This window comes from Manacus candei, unplaced genomic scaffold (genome assembly GCF_025592945.1).
Source record: "Manacus candei isolate 608988 ecotype Guabito, Panama unplaced genomic scaffold, ASM2559294v1 h1tg000060l, whole genome shotgun sequence".
NCBI classification, from domain to species: domain Eukaryota; kingdom Metazoa; phylum Chordata; class Aves; order Passeriformes; family Pipridae; genus Manacus; species Manacus candei.
Window position 1 is genome coordinate 2484747 of NW_026138108.1, and position 22522 is coordinate 2507268.

The 22522-nt window shown below is 47.0% G+C and overlaps 1 protein-coding gene and 1 long non-coding RNA gene across 4 annotated transcripts in view; one reads left to right on the forward strand and one right to left on the reverse strand.

The window, feature by feature from the left end:
• Positions 1-643: 643 nt before the first annotated feature.
• LOC127478521 (uncharacterized) lies at positions 644-4468 on the reverse strand. Its single transcript, XR_007907260.1, has 2 exons — positions 2321-4468; positions 644-1314 (listed from the first exon to the last, which is right to left on the reverse strand). It is a non-coding gene; the product is annotated as an uncharacterized LOC127478521 (long non-coding RNA).
• Positions 4469-8181: 3713 nt separating this feature from the next.
• Positions 8182-22522, forward strand: part of PHRF1 (PHD and ring finger domains 1) — a 31137-nt gene continuing 16796 nt past the window's right edge. For 2 of the 3 annotated variants that reach the window (XM_051803784.1, XM_051803785.1), the window contains exons 1-6: positions 8184-8293; positions 14141-14255; positions 14594-14716; positions 16223-16455; positions 17438-17521; positions 18514-18635. In XM_051803784.1, coding sequence (XP_051659744.1) covers positions 14165-14255; positions 14594-14716; positions 16223-16455; positions 17438-17521; positions 18514-18635 — 653 coding nt within the window. In that variant the 5' untranslated portion in view covers positions 8184-8293; positions 14141-14164. Of the gene's footprint in view, positions 8294-14103; positions 14256-14593; positions 14717-16222; positions 16456-17437; positions 17522-18513; positions 18636-22522 lie in introns of all 3 variants that reach the window. The other variant, XM_051803786.1, reaches the window with a different exon arrangement.

The window sequence follows — 22522 nt, forward strand, 5'->3', positions numbered from 1 at the left end:
GCCTGCGATGGCAGGGCGAACGTGCGGGTCCCCGCGTGTTATTTAACTGAGTGAGGCTCAATACCCACTCTGGCTCCCTCGCCCTCCCGCTTTTATCTGCTCTAAAGCCTGTGTCAATAATACATTTCTGCCATTGAATATTTTATTGATGCTTTGACTTTTTTTTGCTGCTCGCAATTCCCATTTCAAGGCTGCGTGATTGTTCCTAATTAAAATTTTATGCCCTGGGACAAGCCTTCTTGCTACAGTGGAGATGATGCTGTCCTTTTCTAGGCCACTACAGAGCAGTAGGAAGGAATTACCCATTGTTATGAGATTAAAACAAAGCAAATAAATTATTGTTTTTCCCTTGAAAAACAAACCAAAAGCCCAGCGTACGATGCGTACTGGAGAGGGAACAACTGGCTTGCAGGCAAGGCAGGGATCTAAGCGTACGGGGTGGCTCGAGGATGCTGTGCCTGGCTGAGCAAGGACTTGTGTCCCTATGTCTCTCAGGCATTGCGGGCAGCTTCTTCCTTCCCTGTAGTGGGCGGGAATGGGCTTCAGAGCTTCTCTCTCCTCAGATGTTTCTCACTACTGGCTCCAGTGCCACCCAAAAATCACAAAGCACAGTGACCTGTTTGTCACTGGTCATCAGCCCTGGCTTTTTGATGCCTTTTTTTTTTTTTTTTTTTTTTTAAAAATCTGCAGGCTCTGTCAGCACAAGACATCATTCAGGAGAGTAATTCAGCCACCCTGGAGCTCTTTTCCTCACTGCACTACATGATTTTTAATATTTTTTAATATGGCAATAGAAAAATTGCCCCCATCTCCTCACCCATCTACTCTAGACTGTCAGCTCCTTAGGCCAGACATCCTGTGCAGATGGTCTGGGTGCCAGCACTGCCCCAGGCCAGTACAGTTTCTCAAGACACTTACACCACCCCCAGTTCGCAGTCACAGATTTGTACAAGTTCCTCAGTGTTTGGGTTTGGATTTTTTTCCCCTAAATTTCATCTAGAATGGTAGAAGCACTTGTGCTGCCTCCCAGCCCCTGAATTTGGCAAGCAGCTTTTAAAGCACACACTTCAGCTCCAGTTACATAAGGAAAGGTGTGAATATCTGGAGGAGAAAATGCCTGTTGGCTTTGCTCCCCAAGTGGTGTCCAGATGCTCTGCTGCTCCTGGGTGCACAGCTTCTACCAGGGTAGTTCACTGCAGATGGAGAAGAGCTGCTTGAACTGGCGTGCGTGTCCATGCAGGGAGCATTGTCTGCTCTCCTATGATGATTTTTCTTTCTGTCTCAGAGTACAGACTGAGTGCATTCTACCTTGCCCTGGAAAAAAAAAATAAAAATCATAAAGCACTAGAGGATGCTGGGAAATTTTCTTGTTTATGGATGAGCAAGTTTCTCTCCCAATGGAACCTCCTGCCAGCAGAAATCTTTTTTTTTTTTTTTTGGATGTATTATATAAGTCTCTGCTTGCATTTAACTAACTGACTTCCTCTTAAACAATTTATGTACTCCTTCTATTCCTCAGAGGCCAGCTTGCTCCTTCGGTGAGGCTCACCACGTAGGGCCTGCCAGTGGGCCACATTACAGACAGAACACGACAGGCACTTCTCGGTGTGATGCTTGGAGGGCTAGGCCTGCTTGTTTCCCTCCATGAGCTGCTGAAATGAGAACAAAAATCTTTGAGGAGAACAGAGAGTCCCTTCAGCTCAGTGGGCCTGATATTCAGCATCTTCCCTCCTGTAAGGCACAGCTCTGCCCCTCACCAAAAAGCTAACAGAATCAGTTTTGAGGGAGAGCACGCAACTACTCTTGTTACCAAGCTAAGTATAACCTGTTTATTAGCTACTGAAAAACATGAAATTAAGGGGCATCACAGTCCTAGTGTATTTTCTCATCACTCAGGAGCACTCAGCAGCTCTTGGGCTGGGGCAGGAGGGAAGGCACTGATGCCAGGCTTTCTGCTTGAGGGATGACCATGTCACAACCTTCTGTTCTCCTTTTCAAGCCACCTTCCCTGGCTACAGAGGCAAAATAAGAGATGGGAGGCACAGGGCATGCAGCACACATCAGACACATCACTGAGAAGGCACAGCTTTCCTCTTCAGCTGGTCTGGCACCCTGGATTACAGTAATCAGCACCCAAACTCTGGTTTTGCACTATTTATTGAAGACTTCAGGTGACAGCACAGCAGGTTAGTTTTGAATCACGCCCCAAGAATGTTAAAAACAGGAATTGAGCTGTATGCTCCCCCCGCTTACTGGAGACACACAAAAAACCAGCAAAACAAACAAGCAAACTTTTTTTCAACCCCTTCCCTTTGCTTACTGGAGCTGAACAGGATGGTTCCATAGGTAGCAGGAAGTTGGAAGCATTCATACTACAGTGCTGCTCACGGGAACTGGGACAAGTCTTGCCAGGTGACCCGCAGAGCTGCTTCTGCTAGTGGCATCTCCAGGGGTTAGTCATCAGACAGCACAGTCCCAAACACAGGGTTATTTCTTCAGAGAGAAACAGAGCACCTTCATTTTCAGATGCAGGTTTGTTACATGCACAGTAACCTATAAAATGGGGTGGTAGGGGACTGTGGGCTTCTGTTTCAGCTCTCAGACACAATTGTACACATGTGGACTTTGCACCAGGTTTCCCTCTCTCCCTAGTCTCCGCGTGGCTACACTGTGCTCCTGCCTGCTCGGGACTGGCAGTGGGAAGATGCTGTAGGTGCAGCTGGGGAGGAAAAAAGCATTCCAGGCCTGAGACAGCTGCGAACTTGCCTGCCCTCCCCACCCCCTCCTCTGCCCCCATCAAAAAAAAGGCCCACTTGCCTTCTGAACAAGCATGAAAGCAGCTTTAGTAAATTCAGTTGATTTTTCTGACTCTCCAGCATCTTTGAGCACCCCAGACTCACTCAGTCTGCACAGGGAACAGAGGGAGCTGATTTTTCTTGCGGAAGAGCAGGCGCTCCTCTGGGATTCAGAGGGAGAAATGACAAATAAGAACAGGCAGGAGAGACGGGGACAGGCAAAATTTCTCAGTGAGAGACTTTACCCATGCAGCGGACATTGCTCTGCCTTCTGTGCAATTAACTACTTACTGCCAATTCCTTTAGATCAAGCTTTTACAGCGGTGCAGGGCTACATGGGAGCAGCTCAAGGAAGAGGGAGAATACCCCAGTCCTTTCAGGGAACCTTGGCAGGCTGCGGTGAATCCTAGCTTATTATTAGGAACTTGAGCTGACAATAAAGCTGTGCTGCTCTTCACAAAAGACACTTTGCAACTACTCAGCTTCTTCACCAGCCCAGAAATCACAAGAGAGAACTTTGTAGGAGAAGCCATCTGCTTCGTCACTTCCTCCATTTTTAATGACAGCCACCCTGGGTGGCTGGAAGAGTCCCTGCCTGGCTCGCCTTCCTGTTCCTCAGGGCCATGAAGTCAGAGGTCCCTGCGTGACATCACAGCACGATCATGCAAGACAGCTCTGAAAATGCCCAGCCAGAGCTGGGGCGCCAATACAACCCTGGCACAAGAAGCAGAAAGCACCAAGTAAAGGTGAAGGGTGGGATAGGAACAGCAACATAAAAGGAAAGTGAGGCTAGTCTCTGCTTTTCGTTTAACAGATTAGAGAGTCTCTCTTTAAATGTGACTCATCCAGGGCAATACTAGGAAGAGTTTCTTCTATTAACACACCCTTGGCAAAAGCAGTTCAGTTAGTCGCTGACCGGGTATCAAGACGTCACCGGCCGGGATGATGCGTCTCTTTAACTTGGTACGGAGTCCACTAGCACTTATTTGCTTTGGAGAAGAGCGGGGGAGGAAAGAGAGGCACATGCCATCCCTCCTGAGCAACTTTACCATGAACTATTTGAACCCACATGCCGACACGGCCCATTCCCTTCATCTCTCTTCCTGCCGGACACACCGAGCCCTGCTGCGAGAAGTGTTCCATCTTTCCACGCTCCCCTGTGCAGTGCGGCCGATCGCGGGGCGCTACCCACGGCGCATCGGGGGTCCACGGCGCTGAGCATGGGGAGCTGCTGGAGACGGGACAGTGGCGCTGGGTGGGGGACGCCGACTCCTTGGCACGCCGGAGCCCCTCACCGGGGGGGCCGGGAGGGGAGGCGGGCGTCGAGGCGTCGAGGCGCGGGTCCGTGGAGGCGAGGCGGCCGCACAGCGATGTCCGAGGAGCAGGTTAGCCGCTGTCACACGCACAGTGGAGTCGCCGAGAGCACAATGTGCGTTAGTCAGTGGCTCACCTGCTCCTGGAGGGTGACGGGGGGCGGCGGGGCCCGCCTGCAGCACAGGACACACCGGGCAGCGCGAAGGATGGGGGCGCAGGAGGGGGGAGCAGCGCCGGGCTCCGCGGCGCGCCGGGTTGCAGCTCCGCACTCCCACCCCCGGGACGGGTTCGCCCGTGCGGCCCCGGGGCCGGCGGCGCCCCGCGGCTCCGGAGCGGGCGTCCCTCCCCTGCGCGGCCGCCGCTCACCTGCGCTCCCGCCGCCCCGCTCCCGCCGCCGCCGCCGCCGCCAACTTCTCGCTCTGCCCCGGCCCGGCCCACGCCGCGCGCCGCGGCCCCTCGCCCCGCCCACCACGCCGCTCCAGCCAATGGCGGCGCCGCGCGCCCGCCCGCCGGCCCCGCCCCCGCGCGGCCCCAGCCAATGGCGGCGCCGCCACCGCCCGCCGACGGCCGCGGCGGGGCGTGTCCGGGCGCGCGGCGCGGCCCCCCCGGCCCCCCGGCGGTGACAGCGGCGGGCGCGGCGCGTTCGCTTCTGCACGTCGCTGCTGCTGCGGGGAGGAACCATTTGTACCTGTTGAGCCGCCGCCCGCCCCCCACTCACCCCGCCCCGCCGACCCCTGCCCTCCCCGCCCTCGCCGCCCCGCTCAGGCCGGCGGTTGCCGGCGGCGCCCCCCTGCCTCGCCGCCGCCTCCCGCGGGGAGCCCCGTCCCCGCTGGCGCCCCGCGCCCCCGTCGCTTGTCTCCCCCTTTCCCCTCCGTCCCCTCCCCGCCCCCGTCGCAGCCCGGCCCATGGTACGGCCCGCCGGGGCCGTGCCATCAGGGCAGTGTCGGGGCGCACGTAGGCGGTGCGGGGGGGACGAGCCGGGGAGGCCGGCGGGGGGGTCAGGGTGTCCCCGGCCGCCCCCTCCTCGCTGCCCCTTCTCCCTTTGCTGCATCAAATGTCACCGTGTCACATTATTTTTTTGTGTATTTCCGCCCCGGTTGTTCCTCTCTGGGCTGAGCGTGTGGCGAACCCGAGCGCCCCTCGCAGTGCCGGGGGGTGGATCTGGTTCCTCGCACCAAGGGGTGTTGCACGGGGTCCCTTGGCCCCCGGAGCCTGCTCCCATCAACTTCCCAAAAAAAAAGGTAAGGGCAGTTGGAGGCTTTCTGGGTACCCTCAGTGTAACCGCTCTCACCTTCTCACGCGGAGGGCTCGCTCCTGCCCATCACCCTACAAGCCACAGCCAAGCAAACGGCTGGAACGCTGAAAAATTTAGTGCACCTCAAGGAGGATTTGCCAAGCACCAGAGACAGAGCTTTATGGAGGGGTGCAGCACTATTCTGCAGTGGAAGGAAAATCCTTGTTTGGAGCCCCAGAGACCTAGGCGTCGAGCCTGCAGGCTGGCTGCCATCTGCCCGAAGTCACACATGTCCCCTCCTCAGACATTTGGGGGAGTGGGCCCTTTTGGTGGGACCCCCCACTTCAATCATACTGCTGATGGTCAGGAAAAAACACTTCAGGTTTTGTGGCCACTGGCCAAACAGCAGCCATGAGGCTCATCCTTGGTGAATTTATAACGCGTGCTGTCCAACAAAAGGCAAGAGCTCTGCATCCCTTGTGAAAACTTCCTTGGCATCAGCTGTCCCGGCTCCAATGGGTGTTTTGCAATCTGGAGTAAGATCTGAAAGCAAACCTCACCGCGGGCTCCCTGATAGCTGGTGGCGATTCCCCGCCAAAGGGACTTCCTTACGAGTGTTGCTGAAGCACTTTACCAGCCATCCATGGCTCTGCTCTCCTGTTGCCGGTAGGGAGGGGGGGTGAGGGGACAGCCCCTCTTCTGCGTGACAGCCCACACAATGACAGGCTGTCTCTGTTGTCATTTTGTGTGCGTGCTATGTGAGGGTTTTTGTTTTCACCCAGTAGCCGTAGGGAAAAAGTCACGTATTTTACATCTTTCCCAGCACAGGGCTGGTGCCCGAGTTGGAGAGAAATCGTCCTTGGAGCACACCAGCCCTTCTGCCCTCCAGGGGTGAGCCAACAACAAAAGCAAGGCATAGCCATGGAAAATACTCTGTTTTGAAATAGGTATTTTTGTGGGGAGTAACATGGCTGGATACTGCCCCAACACCTCCCTACTAGCACTGCTGCTTCTGCCAGCTGCTCTGCAGGGCACGGGACACATGTGCTGATGGCTGCTATGCTCTGCCAAGTCCCTCGTCTCTTCTTCCAGGCAGTGCCGAACATTTCAGGTTTTATTTAAAAAAAAAGTCCTTCCCCTGACTGTAGGCACACAGGGAAGGAGTGTGTTTTGAAGCGATGCTTGCACAGCTGGCTGCCTGCACTGCCAAGCCGCGGACGTTGCTCGGACCTCCCGGAGTGCCGTGTTAAGCCATCCAGCGTGGAGCGGGGCCGGCGCGGAGCCAGCCGAGAGCATGGCAGGCGGGAGGGAGGATGCGGGATGCGGCGGAGGAAGCGCTCGCTTGCAGTCCAAGAGACGGGCGCATCGGGCCCTCGCTCTGGATGTGCCATCGTCCGAGTCTTTAAAGGAACAGTGAGAACCCCTGGGCTCAGAGGATGATCTGCCATTGCCCTGGCAAGGCCCCGGGCCTGAGGGCTTTGCCACAGTGCTGGTGGGTGCTGTTTGCCCTCAGCCCCCACTCCCCCTCCAGCTCCAAACAAGTTCGTGGCTCAGCCCTTAATCTCTGGGATGAAATGTCCTGCTGACACGGCCGGTGCTGCCCCGGGGAGAGCCCCCGCTTAGCCCAACCGTGCAGCTCTTCCCTTTGTTCCCAGCTGGCTTTCAGTCCCCGCGGCAGTGCCCGAGCCACGATGCGTGCGGTGACAGGGACCTGCATCCGCGGACGGCAGGAGAGCGTCACGGGATGCCCTGGGCACCGGCCCTTTGTGCCCGCCTTGGTGCGGTGCCGGTGCCGTTGTGCTGTCCCACTGGCTCGGGGAGCAAGCCTAAAGGGGGAACATTCCCCCATCCTATCCTTGGAGCTGGCAAACACAGCATCAATTAACACGCAAATAAAAAGTTGCCTCTTCGCAGCGCAGCTCTTGCCTTTTCTAACACGAAGGCTGTGCGTGTTCACCGGCTGTGGCATCACCAGCGTTTTCACCCCGGCCCGTCCCGCTTCGCCCCTCTCACAGGCCCCGAGCGGGCAGGCAGCAGCAGGGCTGGCGCAGGTTTTGCTTCGCTCTGTGTTCTCTGGAAAAGGACCTCGTTTTCTCCCCCGGCCCCAGTCTCATTCCTGACAATGACCCGAGTGTCTGCGAGGACATGCACGTTAGCGCTGGGTCACGTCCGCCTGCGAGCACAGCCTGGGCTGCGCTCCCCTTGCCGGCTGACAGCCGAGTTCAGCCCGGCGGAGACCCACGGCTGATGGGAACAGGGCCAAACCAGCCCCTCTCCTCTACGTGCGTGCGCTCACCCAGTGCCACGGGAACATTTGGGTCGGGCCCAGCCACGCGTAGTTAGAGGGGAAAAAAAAACACCCGCGGTCTGCGCTGTCTTCGAGAGGTATTTAGCACTGATCCGTGTCCTCCCGCACCGCACGGGCCAGACCGGGCAGTGCAAGGACGCTCCCAACCCCGAGAGACGGCCCCAGGCGGAGCGGAGCGGAGCATCCCGCGGGCGCAGCCCCGCCGGCCCCCCGCACGCCTCGCAGCACGGTGGCGTTTGCACCCCGCTTCCCCTCCAAAGCTTGGGGACACTGGGCAGGGATGCCAGGGGAGTCACCTCTGCCAGCCCTCCTTCCATGGGGCAACGGGGAGCGGCCGGAGCGGGACCGGCACTACCCGCGGAGATCAACCAGTGCGGCCCCCCTCGCAGCTCAGCAGTGGTACAGCCCGGTGCGCCCCCCCCCCCTCCCCCGCAATGGTTCAGCCCCGCGGCCGCTCTCCCCCCATCACCAGATGGTTCGGCCCACCCCCCCGCCGCCGCGCGGTGGTTCCGCCCGCTGGCGCCCCGTGACCCGCCAGTGTTTCCACAGCGCTTCCGGGGGAGCGGCGGCCGCGGGGTCCCGGGATGTGACCGAGCGCCGGGGTTCCTCCTGCCGGGAATGTGAGCGCCGGACTGCTCCTCGGTGAGTGCCCGGGGGCGGGCAGGGCGGCTGCCGGGGCCTGCGCGGCCTGCGGCGGGGGCTGGGCCGCGGGAGTTGCGCGGAGTGGCCGCCCCTCCGCTCCTGCGGGGAATTGCCCCGCCACGCTCGGGATCCCTTGTTTGGTGTCGCTACGATAAACAGCAGCGACAACACAATGTTTATTGGGTTGTTTTCGGGCGGGAGGCGCCGCCGCGGGAGGGCAGCTCCGGGTCAGGCTCTCCCCGGCTGCTCCCGGGATTCCCGCGGGAGTCCCCCGCGGGTTGCGGAGGGGCCGGGCGGGCTCGGGGGCGCCTCGGCCCGGGAGCCATCCAGCTGCCTTTGCTGCGCCAGAGGTCTGAATAAATACGCTAAATACATGTGTAAGTCTACTGTAGATAGTAAACAAATCCCCAGATGTTTCCGGTTGTCGTGTCTGCACCTCCCCCCAACCCCCCTTTCCCTTTCCACCCATTCCCGCTGTTTTCAGTGCGCCCATGGGTGTTAGAGAAGTTATCAGCTCTTTCAGCCAGCGGCTGGCAAATAGAAATTATGTTTTTCTTGCAAAAAAAAATGTATAATTTTATGGTGTATTAGCTTATTGCAAGGCTGTGTTTAGTCGTAAAAACTTTGCCCCGAGGGACCTGTGCTTACTGAGAGGTTTCTAAGCTGTGCCACTGGTGTCTCCTTTTGTCCGCCCCACACTCGGTGACAGTGGGGTAGGTGTGATTTTTGTAGTTTTAGCTGCTTGCTTTCCTGTAGGTTTGTTACCTGATGTTTTGCAGAGGTGTCTGCTTGTGTTATTTCCTTTCTTCTAGGTCGGTGGGTCTTGTTTGTTATGGCCATGCAAAATAAATAATGAAAGTGTGCGAGGTTTTTGTTTGGTTTTTTTGTTTGTTTGGGTTTGTTTTGTTTTGTTTTCCTACAGTCATGCCCATAAATAGCAGGGGAAGCTGTAGTTAAAGATGAGGTTGGTGTGTAAGACTGATACTGAAAGGGAATTCACCAGTAAGGGTGACTTCCTAAGAAAAGAAGCCTGTTAAGAAAGAGGAGGATGTGTGAAGTTGGAGACTGTTTAATTCACAGCTGGAAGCAGAGCCAGTGGCTGCAGGGAATTGTAGACTGGGAATTCCATAGACCTTGGCTGCTGCTTTGAATACAGAAATACAAAATGCCTGGCTGCTCCTCTGGGTAAGATGCTGAACTTCAAAAGTGCTTTTGCAAAGCCTGTGTGTTGCTTTGTTTGCATTACAAACTCCCGAAAGAGCTCCTGGGAAAGCTCTGGTGGACAATTTTCCTCCTGGAATTAAGGTGTCTAAATTTAGGGCAGGGCTAGAATGGGTGGCAGATAGGCACTTCCTTGCCTACCCCGGGATTATTTGTGCCTTATCTCTTAGGTTCTTAGGTGCTTCAGTTGTTTAAATTGTTGCATGGGCGGTTCTGATTTAAGAGTTAATTTTTTTTTTGTAATTTAAACAGGGATCTAAATTTAGATTTAGAGGACTTTCTTAAAGCAACCCCGTGCATGCTAGACTAGTAGTGTGCAGCTCTAGGCCGTAGGAGTCTCTTGTTAATCTGAATAATTTTCCTGCCAAGTTGTCTTTACCTTTGAAATGTGGTGGTGGCAGATAGTATTCACACCATATCCAGATGTTTTCCAACTGTGTACAATAATGATTTTTATAACTCTTGTTTTATTTTCTTCAAATGTAGCATATGAAATTGGAAACACACCCAAAGTGCTCTGATGTGAGACATTGGTTTCCCAGAGACAACCAAATTATTTGGTTGAAAAACAAAACCAAGAAAAAACACAACCAAACCCTCCCCCCCCTGCAACAAACCAACAAATAAAGCAGATGTCTCAAAGAGAACTGAAACCTCATAGATTTGAATATTTAGTGGACTAAAGTTTAGTAATAAGTGGTCTCTGGTATATGATGGCTCAGTAACGGCCCATGAAATTAGATCAGCATTCAAAACTGCCCTGTGAGAAAATCCTGTGAGAAACTTTTCTTTGCCTGTGTATGATCCAGAATATTACCCAAGCAGATTAAAGTAAATGCCTTGTTTAGTAGCTCTTCTGTTTCTAAAAACCCAAGAAACTCCTGTGAGAAGTTGGTGGAGGAGGAAATCGGTTGGTGCTAGAAGGGAAGGTGCACGTGGCTGGAAGAGCCACTCGCTGCTGTAGGCAGGTCTGTTGGCTTCATGTCAGATGGGATGGAGCTGGAGTGTCTTTTGCAAACTGTGTCTCGTCTTGTTGGTTGGAAACCTGCACTTACCTTCTAGCCGGAACATACCCAAAGTATGTTAAATTACTGATTTGTAATTTATAATTACAATGTAATGCATAAGGATTTTAGTTCAAAAACCTAAATGTTTACTGAAGTGCTTGCTTGATAAACACTTCTTCTGGAGGGAATGCTTAATCTTCTCTGTTCTTAAAGCCAACAGAAAGCCCTGTTGCTAATACGGCTTGAAGAAAGCATTTGTAATTGCTATTTGATTGTACAATTAAACTTACTTAAGGCATCTCTGTGTAAAAACGTAATCTGTTTTAATAGCAAAGCCAGGCTTACTACATATACTGTGGAAGGGACACAACACTCAGAGCAAACCCGACTTGGTCCTAGTGGGGTTGTGTCTTGGTGAAGGGAAGTTGGGGAAGGAAGCCTATGGCTGGGGAAAGCACTGGTGAGGGTGAAGTGATTGAATACGTGCCGTGCACTCATCACTTCTGTGGCTTATTGGTTTATTAAGGTATTCTGAGGTTCTTCTGAGTGAGAATTTGAAAGCAGGGGGATGTTAGGGAGGAGGATGGTGTCTGCCTTCAGCCAACCTGGTGTGCAACCTGTAATCCAGATACTGGATATGCTGTGCAAACGGATAATGCACCTGCCTAGGAAACTGAGGTGGGGTTTGCTATAAGTGTTAGTAGTATTGAAGACAAGGGATCTCTGGCCAGGTTCCCCTGCATCTGTGTCCCTGGGTTGCATCCTAAATTCCTTTGAATAGACTTACAAAGTGGGATGCAGAAGAGAGGATCAGTGCATGTGAGAACTGTTTATAGCTGAAGGCCTGTATGCAGAGTACTGCACACCATCGGATTTTCCAAGGGACCAAGCAGCCAGGGGTTGGGTACAGCAGTGAGGGCAGGGCTTTGGCACCCCCAAAACTAAAAGCAGCTGTAGTTGCCTGAGCCCAATGGCCTTCAGGGATGACCAGTTGCTTTTTAACAGTCTGGGGTTTTATGTCATAGGAGGACATAGTTAAGGTTTGCCTTGGAGGAAAGACTACAGTTTGCTCCTTAACCAAACATCTTAGTTTGCATAATAATAAAAAATGCTTCTCATCTCTTTTGTATTTTCCAATCCTAGCTCAGGGCTGGGTGGGGGAGGGGGATGTATAAGAAAAATTCTGATGTGGTAAGTGCTGGAGAAAACTGGGCTTTTGTACAGATGGTGAGCTCTCTGAAGTGTATCATGAATGTTTTTGTGTTTCACAGTGGTAATTTGTTTGAAATGTCTTCCATAAAAAAAAGAAACAGCTTAGAAATGCTGCTTATTGTTCTTAAAACACAGAAGAAGGCGCTCTCATGTTAGGTGTACAGTCAGCTTTGGTTTCCTACTTTTTTTCTTAATAGCAGCTGCCCAGTTTGGAAAAGTAATATTTGTGATGTGCTTAAAATCTCAAATTCGCTTCATCTTGCTTGGTTTCTCCTTGTCTATTTTCAACTACTCACAAACCAGACTTTTTTTACTGACAGGATTTGAAGATGCAATTGTTTGCTGCGATACCAGATTTTCCTTAGCTCAGAGTTTTGCCTCCGAGCAAAGTACAAGCTTGCATTTGCAGCATAAATATGTCAGTTTAGATTGTCAAGTCACAAGTGCTGATTTGTTTGCCTCTGTGCTTAAAGGATATCTTTCTGGGTTGTAGCAAGGCAAAAATAACATGGGTAGTTGTTTTATCCCACTACAGTGAAGAAATGCAGGCTGTTTAGAAATGTAGATAAGTGTGTGTTGGTCAGAACTGTGGCTTGTAGGAGTTGCTTTTCGAAATATAAAGATCTTCTCCCTGTGCTTACTTGCTTTGCTTTAAGAAAAACTAGAGAGCAGGGAAATGAAGGTCATGGTTGTAGTGAAGTGGAGGCTTATCCACAGTTTTACTCCCGCGGTCCCTGGTTTTGTTTGGCCTTCATGGTCCTCAGTGGCTCAGGAGTGCCATGGCTGGCTGGATGTGGCAGTGACAAGCCAGCAGGAACCCGTTCTATTCCCACAACCTGCCGACAGAGAAGTGGTAAAGGCAGAGGTTCAAAATCCACGTATATGACACGTGCCTGCCACTACCCTGCTGTGGGGCTGGTGCTGCCAGTCCTCACGCCCCTATGTGTCCTGGCTGTCACGTCACCACAGATTTTGCACTGCTGTAGCTAACTGAGCTTTCGAGAGGATGTTATGTAACTGAGTTTCAGTTTGAATAATTCATGCATACACACTGCCGAAACTTGAAAAATTCCTAGTGTTTCTTCCTATTTTTTAAGTTGCGTGATGAAGTGACAGGATTTTGATGAGTCGGCATGTTTTCAGCTAACATTTATTGTTTTTAAACAGTTTTTTAAACACTCCTGTTACCAGCCACGAATTAAGCTAAAAGTTCAAACCACTATTTAGGCAAGAATCTTACTGAAGTTAGGAGAAATCTTTAAAAGAACTTGGTGGTGCTAAAACTCGATCTTTTTTCTGTTTTAGTTTTTTTTTGCCCTCTGTGTTGAAGACTCCATCTGTAGTTTAGTCTGGTTTACCAAAACCTACATTTTTGAGGCTCTTTAATGCAGAGCTGTGCCACATGGCTCAAAAAGGGAGTGTGCAAGCAAAGGTACGGATCAAGAGCACTTGAATAAAACATAATGTTTTGTTCCAAAAAATCTCTTACTATGCAAGATATGTAGTACGGAGCAGGGAGAGTGGGAGAAGAGCACCTGATTGAAACTTTGTCACACATACAGAAGAATCCATTTTTTTTTCATATTGAGATATGACATTTAGCTTTGAGTGTCAATTAATTATGTATTTCCATGACTTGCTTCTAGAAGTTTGCAAGGGGTCTGTCTGTCTTAATGCTTTGTAGCATCATATGTTAAAAGCTCTGATTTGATTGTCATTGTGAGTTTGGATCATGCGACATCTCGCAGTATCTGTCAGTTTTACTGCCAACCTGTGCTGATGCACAGCAATTAATGTGATTGTATTAATATGCACTAAATCAAGTCTTATCCTTTCCATGGAATAATGGTTGTGAGGTCTGAGGCTTCTCTATTTCATGACAGACCTGTGCAAAGGCCTGCCTTTTTTTTTTTTTTTTAAGGACCTAGGCCACATGATCTTCTTTTCAATTGGACAAGATATTTTGATTTGAAACACATATTGTCATCCTGTTAGGCCGAGTTCACATGGCCTCTGGTCCATTTCAGTTTTGCATTTTATTTCTAGTCCACAGAATGGTTTTGGAGTTTGTGGTTTTTCTGTTGCTGTTTTCAGCGAGGAATTCTGATTATACCTTTTTCTGTCATCCAAGAGCCCAAGATAAAGCTGTATCTTTCACCTAAGTTGATTTTCTCAAGGAGCTGGTTTCATCTACTCCGATAAGGCTGTGAAACCTCACATAACAATAGCTGCTTACCTGTAGCCATCTCTGAATTGAAACTGGGGAAGCTAATCAATGGTGTGGGGAGGGCAGTGTCCCTTCTGCCATTCACATCTCCACAGATGTGTTGGATGCTCTTTGACGGACTGACGCCTGCCCTGCTTTTGTAGGTGGTGCACTGCCTCACTGAAGTCTGCCTTCTTGCAGGGAGTGGATTTCCAATGTCCTGCCATGGATGATGACAGCCAGGATGAACTGATAAACAAGAATGCTGCTCTAGGAAAGGGCAAAAGGCAGTGTCTTGCACTCCTCAGTGAAACAGGTAAATGTGACTTCTCTGCGTGTGTTTCTGCCTAGGTTGGGGAACCTATTGATTTACCCCCAAAAGGGTGGTAAAGTTGTATTTCTGACCATTTATCTCCTTTTTTCCCTGAAAATTTTTTTGTTTTGCTTTGCTTCATAGCTTGTGTGTATCAGACTGCTGACATGCTTCCCTTGAGTTTCTCAAAATGAGCAGCTTTGATACCACTGCAGAAATCTAGGGTCTCACTTCATATGTAATGTCCTGAGCAGGAGTTCTGCTGTGTCCTCCGCTGTTCTGCCTGCCTGTCTGCCTGCATCAAATAGGTATTTCCTCTCTTCTCTTTATTTCTTTTTAAGAAAGCAATGGTGGAAATAGCTGTGATTCAGATGATGATACTGGAAGTGAAGAGGAAGATAATGACACTGAGGAAGAAGGAGGTGAGGAGGACAAGGAAGAAAGTGAAGATGAAGAATTAGAAGGTAGGTCTGTTAATGTGTGTTAACAGGCATTTTTTCATAACTGAGGAAGAGTGAGATAAAAGCTTTTCCTCCAGAAATGAACAACGAAATGTAGATCCACAGATACAGCTGTGTCAGGCCACATCACAGATGTGATGCAACTGTGTCAGGCCATCCTCCATTAATAAACAAACAAGTAATATTCCCCAACATTCTAAGCTTTTAAAGCATTTGTGTGTTTGAAGACTATACACTAACTAAAGTGATGTAGTTGCAGTCATCAGGAGTGAACTCTGCCCGAGCATGAGTTGGGAAAAAAATGTCAAAATTGCAGCAATGGCTCATGCTATTTTTTCACTTATGAAAGCATGTTTGTTAGTTTGCTTTGGGCCTCTAAAATGAATGTTGTGTTGGAGAGTTCTGAAAATAAATTACTGTTGCTCTTATGCCTGGGGAGGAGGGAAGAAGACTATTTTTTCTTTGAAAAAACAATGTGGATGTTACTTGGATTTGTTAATTTTACTGAAAACATACTCTGTAGATACATGTACTTCTGACAGTGCTATGCTCAAATTAATATTAGGATAGACAGAAATGGAGGGTTTTTATCAGATCTTAAAGCTTGTTGAGAAGTAAGAAGTGCAATTTTCCAAGTTACCAGTTAGCCTGATGTGAACACAGATGAAAAAATTGATGCCAGGTGCCAGAAAGCTTTATTAATTCATTTTTCAGAGTATTTTCTGTTATGTCCAGACAGGAAAATTCAGTGGGAAATGCAAAAGACAAGAGCCATATTTTCATTAAAAAAAAAAAAAAATCAACAACTCAGCAATAGCCACTTCCCTTCCCCCTCCCCCCCAAAGTGAGTATGGTTTTTTTAGGTAACTTTTTGCTGTTTCTTGAAAATGTCAACTTAATTCACAGGTTTTAGGGAAAGACTAACACAAGTCTTTGTATTTTGTACTTAAAACAAAAATACCTTTCAACAATGTGTGCTGAGTGTTTAATTTTACTCAAAACCAGGCTTCTTTAAGTGGTCTCCAAGGCACTTCGATCCCTTGACTCTCAAAATGGTGATATAGTGGGGAAATCTTGAATTTGTTGTTCTGCAGATCAGTGTATTGCTGGTGCTTGCCCTCTGAAGTTGGGTACATTATAACTTTATTATAACTTTGTTTTAACTTCATTGTTCAGTGGTAGTCTAACATAGCTTACTGTCTTGTTGTTTTGATAATCTCTTGTTTTTCTGCTCTCTGTCCTTTTAATCTCTTGGAAGACTACTCACATTATCAGGCTTTATTTTTCACCAGAGTAATCCACTGTTTTATAGTAAAGGGATTTAGGAAGAAATAAATCAGCAAAAATTATTACCTTAAACTGGGAGGGCTGTGCTTCGCTCTTCCAGCCTCATAAAATAAGCTCACTTGGAATTCTGAGAACTAGTACCTTGTACTGCCTGCCCTCTCTGCCCTCGTTTTTGAAGCCCTGCAGCACATGCAAGTTGGTTTTTATCTCTCCCATCTTAAGATTGTGAAGATGATGATGAAGAAGAGGAAGAGGAGGAGGAAACTGAGGCCACTGTGGATGGAATGACTGATTCTTTGAAATTGGAGCCACACTTAAACGGAGCGAACATCTCCTCTGATGAGGATGGTGAAAACTGCCCCATCTGCCTCAACACGTTTAGGGATCAGGCTGTTGGGACTCCTGAGAACTGTTCCCATTACTTCTGCTTGGACTGCATCGTGGAGTGGTCTAAGGTGAGCTGTTCTGTTTGTGATGTCCTGTGGCTTTCTGGAGTGCTCTGCTCTCTCTCTTCTGATCATGTTGTTCTGCTGTAATGAGAGCAAAAAAATGTAATATTCATATTTGCTTTAAACTTTTCTAAACAGACTTGGTTTACTGCTCTGTTTGTCAGGATTGTGACTGTTTGAAGTATGGATCTGTTTTTGTTGTACCCATCCTGATCTATTCTCTTCTCTGGAAACTGTAATGTCATAAGCAAGTGTGTTTCTAGGCATTTACAATTCTTTTGCTTTTTCAAGTCAAGACACCAGCAATACTGATTTTCTCTATGCTTTTTTTTAAAATATATATATATTTGTATATATATTTCTCTGTATATCTGTCTTTATCTCTTCTTAAATTCTGTATTGTGACCATTGGATGGGGATCTGTTTTAAACATCTAAACATAAAGAAGATATAAAAGAGTATGACAAGCAGCAACTTGCTCTGAATTCAGTTTTCAGTCTGAGTTCCTTGCCACCTGTGTAGTTCCCACAGTCATAATTCAGGGTGAGAATTACAACAAGACTTACTGTGTGTGCAGCAGTAACAGTGTTAATTAAATAAAAAAAAAATTCACTCTTATTGAATATATTTGTAAGCCATTTCTACTTGCTCATTTGTCCAAAAGAAAGAAAATGCCTTAAGTGCAAGTGCTGCTTCAAGGCAATGTTTGGAAGAACTTTGATGTTGCTTTGCAACTGAATAATAATTAAATTGCTTCGGTATAATAAATACTTCTCTAAAAATGTATGTTTTCTCTGATCCAACAGGCTGTTTGCAAATCAGATAAGTCAGATTTAAGTACTTGATATGTCAAGATCATAGCTGTTAAAATGACTACTACATTAATTTAATGCTTATTTCATTAATAATTTAAGTCTTCCTTTTTAGAAATTGAATAAAGAGACGCACTTATTAACTGTATTGGGAATTGTTTGGGTTTTTTTCCTAGAATGCAAACTCCTGTCCAGTGGATCGAATCCTCTTTAAGTACATTAGCATCCGGGCACGTTTTGGTGGTAAAATCTTAAAAAAGGTAAGATTTCTACTGTGGCAAACAACAAAGCCAATTGCCACAAAATAGTTATTCAGAGGTTTACACCTCTAGCCTGTTTATCTGATACTTGGTATCCGGATGAATTATTTCTTTTCTATTTTGCATTTGCCTTTTAAGGAACTGTAAGAATTTTTTTTCCCGCTTAACCATGTTTCCTGCAATATCATGTTGTGGGAGAAAAGGTGTTTGTCAAAGCTGTCTCTTTTTCATAATGGACATCTGACTGAAAACTGTCCATGTGTGGACAGGCATGACGGATAAGCCTGTCCACACATGGGAAGTGCCCTGTGTACTGCAAGTGCTATACACAGGGAATAGGAATAATCTGGGTTATACATGATCTCTTCCCTATGTCTTGCTACCCGCAATGCTGTGTAGCAGTAGGGTTTATAAGGGGGTAGAGGTGCAAGGTCATTGTAGAGCTCCTAAAGGCACTGTTTGGAGAGAGGCACAAGGCAATAGCAGAGCTCTGGGAGGCACTGGTTGTGTGTGCTGCTAGTTGCTCACAAAAGAATATTGAAGAGCTGTCATTGCTCTTTATTGATATCAGAAAGATGTTGGTTTCCAGGGGACTTGTAGGAGTTTCATGCTCTGTTTTCATAAACTGATGGTTTCTTACATTTTGCATTTTAACAGAAGTGCGAATTTAACATCTCTTCTTTTGTCTTGTTTTTGGGGTCTTTTGGGGGGTTTTTGACTACTTTTGATCTTATTTGTGAATTTTTGTTTTGCCTGTTCTTAAAGTGCAGTTTTCTGTATTTGTTGGTGTCTGACAGTAGACAAGTTAAGGAGATGTTTTCAGGCATTTCGTCAGGTCTTAGATGTGTTGAATGAACTAAATGAAGGTTCTGGTATGTAACAGCTCTTTTGTTCTCTTCACTGTTAGATTTTGCTGCAGGTACTCTTAATGTGGTGATGGATTTTTAAAAGTGCCATGTTCTGCATAAAATGTGAATCCCTCTTTTGTTTAGATTCCTGTTGAGAACACGAAAACTCAGGGTAGCGATGGGGAGGATGACCCAACCTTCTGTGAGGTGTGTGGCAGAAGTGACCGAGAGGATCGCCTGCTGCTCTGTGATGGCTGTGATGCAGGGTAAGAAAGGCTGAAGTGAATGGAGCACCTGCAGAGTTGACCAGTGTTTGGTCCACAGACACTGTCTGGTCTGTAGGCTGCCCCTTGCTGCTCTCTTCAGGCTCATCATGCAACCAGCTGTGCATCCATGTGCTTACGGTGCAGACATCCATCCCCGTGATGTGATGGATCCTTTTCTGGTCATGTAGCAACATGTGTGTGGAGAGTCCTGTGCACATCAGTGCAACAGACCATAGAAACAGGTGACCATACCTTCAAGTGATGAAGGTGTTTGTGCTCATCCCTGCAACATCTGAGTGCATGAAGGGTAAAAAATATGCATCCTTTTATGTCTCTGGGAGGGGATGCATGACTGGTCCCAACTGATTGGACACTAGGGCTGTGCAGGAAAAATGCTTAAGATTTGCAGTTTTTTAAAATGTTTTTCCTTTAGAGCCATAACTCTTAAATTGATTCTCTTACTCTTGCATACTTCTGTCTCTGCCAACATATTTTTTCTCCCTCCTTGATTAATAAAATAAATGTTTAAGTACAGTCATCAAGATATTTAAGTGCAGTCATCAAGATATTTGAACACAAGTTTGGGCCTACAGTTTTCTGCTAAAATTTAAAGCCCTTGTGATGTTTAGTCAGTCTTCCAGCATCATCAGTTTGCTGTCAAAAGTTACCCATTGAACAAAGAGAGATGCTTGCAATGAATATGTAGAATAATCTTGCAGAAATTTCCTCTAGCAAGCTAACTGGATACCTGATAAGTCTAATTTTGTCTTTATGTTCTGTAGTGTCCATGTACAATGATTCATCTTCTGGAAAATAGACAAAATCAGGAACACTAAATATTGTTAAGAGTGTCATCAGAACACTGAATTTAAAATACTTAATCAAAACCAGTGTTTCATAGGTCTGACCTGAAGCCATGTCTTTAAGTTCTTTCTGAACTTTCATAAGCCAATCTCAGCTCAGGGTATTGCTTCAGATTTTCCTTTCTGATCTCTCAACGGTTACTCCAATTTTTTTTATACATTTTTATTTCTAGTTTGATACAGCTTTTTAATTTTTGTCATATTTTCCTAAAAGAAGTTCTTTATATAGGCTTGATTTCTAGAGTTAGCACTTCCAGAGGCACTTCTGGAAAAAGAACTTGCAGTCATTACTGATGCCTTAAATGGCCAGAAAGAACCCTCTGAGACTCTTTTTGAGTACGAGAAAGCAAAAAGCACTCATTTATTTATAGCATACCGGCTGCATAGGAATCATTTCTGAAGTATGCAGACTGAGTTACAGGGGTGCTACAGTTTTATACTATAGTATCTAACATTGCATCATCTGTTACACCTACTTCCCAAAACCATTTATCCCATCGTACCACCCTTGTCATACCTCCCAAATTTGAGTTGGTGATCCCAAAGACCCCTTATCTTCATCTTCCTCATCCTGCTCCTTGGTCTTCGGCACAGTAGCACGCCTTCTGGAACAGTTTTAAGGTTTCTGAGCCACTTTGACTCAGTTATATCAAGCAATGTGCCAGTTATGTTTTATTCTAAGAACATTTTATACAGATAAATTATTCTTTACCTTGCTGCAATCTTTGTCTATTGGAATTCTTGACAAGAAACAGCATTTTAAACAGCATTTTTAGAATTCTTGTACGAAGGTACTAACAGGCCAAAGGCACTAGCTAGCTATACCAAAAGTGCTAAAAAGCTATACTAAATCTATATAATGTGGATTTTAAGGCATCATTACTAGCTCTTTGTGGCTGAGGTTAAATCTAGAAAAATGGAGAATAGCTTGTTTCAAATCCTGGTTTTGTTCATCTAGATTCTCTGTCTGACCTGACACTGGATTGAAAAGTTCCTCAGTTATTTTTGCCAGCAATTCTAAAGCAAATGGAGTTACTGCTTTTAGCTAGATATGGCTTTCTACAGTGTTCAAAGTGTGTGGTATAATGCTGTTACCTTACAAATGTAAGTTATCAAATCTTTTTCCATTGAAACCATTTTCAGATGTCATTTTCAGATGTCTTGTAACAGCCTAATTTTCTGAACTGTGTAACAACAGCATTAGGACTGGTATGAATACAGAAGTGTGGATGTCTAGTAATTTGAACAAACAGTAGAAAAAGGGTTAGTTGCATTATGGTGTGACACATTAATGTATGACTACATTCAGGTTACCAAGTAGCAAGAAGCGAGTAACAGTGATACAGAGATTGGTGTCAAGAAGTTGAGGAACAGGGCTGCATCCATGACCAAAATTCTTTAATTTCGTAGACCTGTTTTTTCTTACTGTTTGTGAAGACTGAGACAGAATGATGAGGCAAAAGTTCCCCAAAAGCATCCATTTCTTCCTGAAAGGTACAAAACGTCCTTTTTGTATCTCAGTTCTTCACTGCTGGTCACAGAGCTCGAGAGATGTGTTGAGGACTTGATGGCCAATATCTCTTGCTTTCTGCATTGCACACAAATAATCCTGGTCAGACCACTTGGACACACAGTGTCCTTGTGTTTGTGAGGGGGTGGGTGCAAGACTGCAATTAAAGGAACCTGAGGGAGTGAGCGTGAGGTGACTTTGCTTCAAGGCTGATTTTTCAGGTTTTGTTGGGGTTTTTTTTGAAAAACAAGTATCATCCTTCTGGAAGATTTAGCATTGAGTGTGGTTATGATGATTTTCTTTCCCTTATGATGAGGTTCTTTCCCTTTCCAAGGGGCTCTAGATAGCTGTTGCAGTAGGTTCTTCAGTGTCCAAAGTTTTAGGGCTGAAAGTCTGCTTGTCAAGTGGGTCATAAGTTGACTTCAGAACTCCTAGACATAATTTGAAAAGTATGTAGTGAAGTTCTTGCTGCAAGTACTTTTGCTATGACTTTGGCCTGAACATAACAGTATTACTTGTCAGAATACTACTTTGGGGAACTGATCTCATTCCTGGTAGCTGGCAGTTGGAAAATGAGCTCTCCTTTCCCACAGAAGGAATATACTTTGCTAGTCTAATTTTAAAGTAATGATTTTTTGTGAGCAGCATTTTTCAATTTCATCTTCTTCAATCTCTGAAAGAGTGTAAAATCTCATCTGCTGAAGTATACTCTTTCATGCAAGGAGGACATGGTATTCCATTTTGTATTGACAATTAATATATATATTTTAGTATAAACATAATATTGGCAATTCTGACAGTACAGCTGCAAATTGAGCTTATTGCAACATAGTTGGGAACAGGTTTGAAAGACATAATCTGAAGTTGGAGTCATGGAAGGAAGGTAGATTAAAGGCTGTAGTCTCATTGCTTCTTTTGTATTGCTGTAAACTGGGATTAGAGGGTTAGATAGTTGCTCCTTCCCTTTCCTTACCTTGTGACCACACACTGAGTTATCAGGCAGTGAATTTTTCTAAGAGAAGGTGAAACAGAGAGCTTCCCTCTTTTTTCTTTACTTATTTCAGAGTGAAACACTCTACTACACCAGAAATAACAGTAGTCTTTTCTCTTATAGAAAAAGAACAAAGTTGGTCATAAAATTGCTGATTTGAAGCTGAAACTTACTTGAAAGCTGTGGTCTCCCTGTGTTCCTTGCCTAGGGAACTTGGTCTAAGCATTTAGTTTTCATGGGAAGCATCTCATTTACTTGGAAAATCTGTTTTAATTCTTTTTAGCAGTGTAACTTGAACATGAGTTGCTTCAAAAATTCTATACTACTGACACATGTTGCTTTCTCTGAGTTTAAACTGCTGGATTGAAGAAATTGCAGAGCTTCTCTGTAAGTGGTTGGTGTTCAGTCTGGCTGCTCAACCTCTTGGGTAGAGAACATTTCAAAGCCCTACCTAGGGGAGTATCATGCTTTCCTCTTTCCCCTTGAGGTTTGGTAAGGACAGTTCCTAGCTGGATGGTGACTG